The following is a 6218-nucleotide window of genomic DNA, read 5'->3' as shown; positions in this document are numbered from 1 at the left end:
AGGGTAGGGGTCTGATCTCCCTAGCATGGCATTTACCCAGCAGGACAGCCTGGGGGTCACCTCCCGCAGCTCTGGAAAACACATCATTGCCTGTAACATAAATAGTTCTAAATACTAAAACATTCAGGGTAACGCTACAAAGAGGACGACTGCCAAAAGAAGGCGGAAGCGAGTGAGGGATAAGCTGCAGAAAACCACAAGGAACTTTGCCGATAATCCCTGTCAGGGACGAGAGATTATATAGATTTATTCTACAGTAACAGCAGCAGTTTTTGGCTTAATTCCACATTATGCAGAGTTACAGCGTAGACAGCAAAATGACTTTGCAAGAACCGGAATATGCACCGAGCCATATTTACCATGAAGCTGGGGTAATACTGGTGTATACAGTACGATTGGTAAAAGTGCCCGTATTGTGCGATCTCCTGCATAGATCATTTACAGTAGGTCATAGTGGACGTGCCGACGCAGGCACCCACTCACCACAACAAATAGCAATGACATTACAAGGCGGCGCTATGTTCCGCAGGAGGCGGATTACACACACGCACGCAATCCTCACGTATCTCCACTCAGATAAACAAAATATAGTTTCTGTTCAAAGAAGCCACCTGGTGATCTTAAAGCAATTATACAGGTGGTCAGTTACAGGGGAGTCCCAGACAGAGGTCCCGCGCAGGGGAGTCCCAGACCGAGGTCCCGCGCAGGGGAGTCCCAAGACAGAGGTCCCGCGCAGGGGAGTCCCAAGACAGAGGTCCCGCGCAGGGGAGTCCCAAGACAGAGGTCCCGCGCAGGGGAGTCCCAAGACAGAGGTCCCGCGCAGGGGAGTCCCAAGACAGAGGTCCGCGCGCAGGGGAGTCCCAAGACAGAGGTCCCGCGCGCAGGGGAGTCCCAAGACAGAGGTCCCGCGCAGGGGAGTCCCAAGACAGAGGTCCCGCGCAGGGGAGTCCCAAGACAGAGGTCCCGCGCAGGGGAGTCCCAAGACAGAGGTCCCGCGCAGGGGAGTCCCAAGACAGAGGTCCCGCGCACAGGGGAGTCCCAAGACAGAGGTCCCGCGCAGGGGAGTCCCAAGACAGAGGTCCCGCGCAGGGGAGTCCCAAGACAGAGGTCCCGCGCAGGGGAGTCCCAAGACAGAGGTCCCGCGCAGGGGAGTCCCAAGACAGAGGTCCCGCGCAGGGGAGTCCCAAGACAGAGGTCCCGCGCAGGGGAGTCCCAAGACAGAGGTCCCGCGCAGGGGAGTCCCAAGACAGAGGTCCCGCGCAGGGGAGTCCCAAGACAGAGGTCACGCGCACAGGGGAGTCCCAAGACAGAGGTCACGCGCACAGGGGAGTCCCAGACCGGGTTCCGCACAGAGGACTCCCAGACAGACGTCCTGCGCAGTTGAATCCCAGACTCCACGGTCACCCTATCACCAGGTGCGGCCTGTCCGGATAGTGCTGAATTCTCACACATGATGCACAAAAATATATATAAAAAAAGCAAAGTACAAAAAAAAATGGCTGAAAGTAGCATAGAAGGCAAATAATGTTGCAGCAGTCATACAGTCCTTAAATAACAGTCCCGTGCAGCGTTGGTCCCATTCTCCATCCCTCCGCATTGGTCGGTTGTTGTAAAGCTGTAAACCCATATGAGTCAGTTCAATAAATAGTACAAGGTCCAATAAATACAGTGCTAGATGAGGGCTTCTCCGCCGGACACTCCGCAGCGCTGCGTCTCGGGAAGGGGTATCCACCTGCACCCCAGTAACTAGAGTTGCGTTGCAGACTGTATACTCGGTGCAGGCTCGACTGGACTTTCTACGGGGACCTGTTCAATAGGCGACAAAGAAAACGGTTAAGGAAGAGTACAAGCGGTGTGCTACAGCTAACAGAGAGAAAGACACACACAGTACAGCGCCATAGATACAGGCGGCCACATCCCACCGAGCGCGCCAATCTATGTACCCAGGAGAAATCGCTGAGAATGGATCCTGACTGCTCGAGGGGGAACCGCGGACATCATCAAGATACTATTTATTTATTCACAGTTTCTTATAGAACGCTGCAAATTCCATTGCACTGTACAATTGGATATAGGTGATCGGATTGGCTGCGATAATTGCTAGTTGGATCTCGCCACACACTATAAGGTCGAACCAATTGCAAGACACAATGCCGGGGCGTGGAAATATTTTCTATATAAGGTTCCCCCAACTTCGCAGCAAAATCATGCGTTCTTGTTGGCACCTCTATGGGTAATGATGTAGGTGTAAGGTGGGATCGTGCTCCGGAACACAATTGACCCCTAAGAGAACAGTTTATCCTCCCGGTTGGTAGCCATTGACCAGCTACGTCTACGGCTCCTCGCCCGGTCTATGTCTGCTGCAGGTTTTGTCCCTGAGGGTAACATAAAGCCATACTTACAGACTTCACTTCTGACTTAGAGATGCCAGCGTTGACGTTGTGTCTTCTCAGGTCAGATTTGATGAAAGCTGTAAGATAAAGTAACAACACGGAGCTAAGTATTAGTAAGACTGGAAGGCTGGAGCCTAATTCTGCCTGATGGCTACAAAGCATGGCTGAGAAGCACAGATGGGAATATGAGAGGTGAAGCAAGAGCTGTATGTAATAGGTCATGTACAATGGGGTACAGTCATCCGAACGGGGGAAAGCACTGTTACATGAATACATTCACTTGGTGGCACAAGCGCTCTATACTAGAACATCACACACATGGTAATCTGTCCTAGGTTATGTCCCTTCCCAAATGCAAACATAGACAAAGCTCTCCTCACACAGTAACAAGCAATCATTCTATTCCGCATTCCACGTGGTATCATTACAGCGTCACCTCTTGCTCTGCGGATTCCGTATACACATATATACAGTGTTATAAGCAATCATTCTATTCCACATTCCATGTGGGATCATTACAGCGTCACCTCTTCCTCTGCGGATTCTGTATACACATATATACAGTGTTATAAGCAATCATTCTATTACGCATTCCACGTGGGGTCATTACAGCGCCACCTCTACCTCTGCGGATTCTGTATACACGTATATACAGTGTTATAAGCAATCATTCTATCCCGCATTCCACGTGGTATCATTACAGCGTCACCTCTTCTTCTGCGGACTCTGTATACACATATATACAGTGTAACAAGCAATCATTCTATTCCGCATTCCACGTGGGATCATTACAGCGTCACCTCTTCCTCTGCGGATTCTATATACACATATATACAGGGTAACAAGCAATCATTCTATTCCGCATTCCACGTGGTATCATTATAGCGTCACCTCTTCCTCTGCGGATTCTGTATACACATATATACAGTGTTATAAGCAATCATTCTATTCCGCATTCCACGTGGGATCATTACAGCGTCACCTCTTCCTCTGCGGATTCTGTATACACATATATACAGTGTTATAAGCAATCATTCTATTCCACATTCCACGTGGTATCATTACAGCGTCACCTCTTCCTCTGCGGATTCTGTATACACATATATACAGTGTTATAAGCAATCATTCTATTACGCATTCCACGTGGGATCATTACAGCGCCTCCTCTTCCTCTGCGGATTCTGTATACACATATATACAGTGTAACAAGCAATCATTCTATTCCGCATTCCACGTGGTATCATTACAGCGCCACCTCTTCCTCTGCGGATTCTGTATACACATATATACAGTGTTATAAGCAATCATTCTATTCCGCATTCCACGTGGGGTCATTACAGCGTCACCTCTTCATCTGCGGATTCTGTATACACATATATACAGTGTTATAAGCAATCATTCTATTCCGCATTCCACGTGGGGTCATTACAGCGTCACCTCTTCATCTGCGGATTCTGTATACACATATATACAGTGTTATAAGCAATCATTCTATTCCGCATTCCACGTGGGGTCATTACAGCGTCACCTCTTCATCTGCGGATTCTGTATACACATATATACAGTGTTATAAGCAATCATTCTATTCCGCATTCCACCGCCTCCTCTTCCTCTGCGGATTCTATATACACATATATACAGTGTAACAAGCAATCATTCTATTCCGCATTCCACGTGGTATCATTACAGCGCCACCTCTTCCTCTGCGGATTCTGTATACACATATATACAGTGTTATAAGCAATCATTCTATTCCGCATTCCACGTGGTATCATTACAGCGCCACCTCTTCCTCTGCGGATTCTGTATACACATATATACAGTGTTATAAGCAATCATTCTATTCCGCATTCCACGTGGTATCATTACAGCGTCACCTCTTCCTCTGCGGATTCTGTATACACATATATACAGTGTAACAAGCAATCATTCTATTCCGCATTCCACGTGGGGTCATTACAGCGTCACCTCTTCCTCTGCGGATTCTGTATACACATATATACAGTGTTATAAGCAATCATTCTATTCCGCATTCCACGTGGTATCATTACAGCGCCACCTCTTCCTCTGCGGATTCTATATACACATATATACAGTGTTATAAGCAATCATTCTATTCCGCATTCCACGTGGTATCATTACAGCGCCACCTCTTCCTCTGCGGATTCTGTATACACATATATACAGTGTTATAAGCAATCATTCTATTCCGCATTCCACGTGGTATCATTACAGCGTCACCTCTTCCTCTGCGGATTCTGTATACACATATATATAGTGTTATAAGCAATCATTTTATTCCGCATTCCACGTGGTATCATTACAGCGCCACCTCTTCCTCTGCGGATTCTATATACACATATATACAGTGTTATAAGCAATCATTCTATTCCGCATTCCACGTGGTATCATTACAGCGCCACCTCTTCCTCTGCGGATTCTGTATACACATATATACAGTGTAACAAGCAATCCTTCTATTCCGCATTCCACGTGGTATCATTACAGCGCCACCTCTTCCTCTGCGGATTCTGTATACACATATATACAGTGTAACAAGCAATCCTTCTATTCCGCATTCCACATGGGGTCATTACAGCGTCTCCTCTTCCTCTGCGGATTCTGTATACACATATATACAGTGTTATAAGCAATCATTCTATTCCGCATTCCACGTGGGGTCATTACAGCGTCTCCTCTTCCTCTGCGGATTCTGTATACACATATATACAGTGTAACAAGCAATCATTCTATTCTGCATTCCACGTGGTATCATTACAGCGCCACCTCTTCCTCTGCGGATTCTGTATACACATATATACAGTGTTATAAGCAATCATTCTATTCCGCATTCCACGTGGTATCATTACAGCGTCACCTCTTCCTCTGCGGATTCTGTATACTCATATATACAGTGTTATAAGCAATAATTCTATTCCGCATTCCACGTGGGATCATTACAGCGCCTCCTCTTCCTCTGCGGATTCTGTATACACATATATACAGTGTAACAAGCAATCATTCTATTCCACATTCCACGTGGGGTCATTACAGCGTCACCTCTTCCTCTGCGGATTCTGTATACACATATATACAGTGTTATAAGCAATTATTCTATTCCGCATTACACGTGGGGTCATTACAGCGTCACCTCTTCCTCTGCGGATTCTGTATACACATATATACAGTGTTATAAGCAATCATTCTATTCCGCATTCCACGTGGTATCATTACAGCGCCACCTCTTCCTCTGCGGATTCTGTATACACATATATACAGTGTAACAAGCAATCATTCTATTCCGCATTCCACGTGGGATCATTACAACGTCACCTCTTCTTCTGCGGGGAAGGGCACTTTGGCTTTGGAAATGCAGGTTCTATAGTCACACAGACAAGTTACGGATGGAGTAAGCACTATACCGAGGCAGCAACATAGCAAAAAATAAAAAATTGTGCACCGCTGTAACGATACATAACATTGCACATAGTGACACTTCAGGGCCCCTGTACACGGCTGCAGAAACGGGTGGCCAGCGTACCAAAGCTTCAGCTCAAACACACCCGCCCCATTGTTAGACCAGTCATGTAACACAACATATTGTTCACACGTATGTTGCATAGTAACCTGTGTTGGTGGCTCCCTGGTGACACAAGACGTGAGCTCTCCAGTCCGGCTTAGAGCAGGTGATGCTGGAGGTATGCAGACTGGTTATTCTATATTATCCAGGAGCTGCCTGAGGGGAATGTTGGAGAAAATGCTTATAGTAAAAGTGACGCAGCAATGACCGAAACAAGCATGACTGTTTTGTACACATTCGCAGCT

The 6218-nt window shown here is 47.0% G+C and overlaps 1 protein-coding gene across 2 annotated transcripts in view; it reads right to left on the bottom strand.

The window, feature by feature from the left end:
- Window positions 1-205: 205 nt before the first annotated feature.
- FLVCR1 (FLVCR choline and heme transporter 1) overlaps window positions 206-6218 on the bottom strand; it is a 29223-nt gene continuing 23210 nt past the window's right edge. The window contains exons 9-10 of one of the 2 annotated variants that reach the window (XM_063919057.1): window positions 2403-2470; window positions 206-1806 (exon numbers count right to left, since the gene is read on the bottom strand). In XM_063919057.1, coding sequence (XP_063775127.1) covers window positions 1747-1806; window positions 2403-2470 — 128 coding nt within the window. In that variant the 3' untranslated portion in view covers window positions 206-1746. Of the gene's footprint in view, window positions 1807-2402; window positions 2471-6020; window positions 6130-6218 lie in introns of those variants that run through there. The other variant, XR_010176275.1, reaches the window with a different exon arrangement.

This window comes from Pseudophryne corroboree, chromosome 4 (genome assembly GCF_028390025.1).
Source record: "Pseudophryne corroboree isolate aPseCor3 chromosome 4, aPseCor3.hap2, whole genome shotgun sequence".
NCBI classification, from domain to species: Eukaryota; Metazoa; Chordata; class Amphibia; order Anura; family Myobatrachidae; genus Pseudophryne; species Pseudophryne corroboree.
Note: the sequence above shows the minus strand (reverse complement) of the source record. Positions and strands in the feature narration are given on the sequence as shown.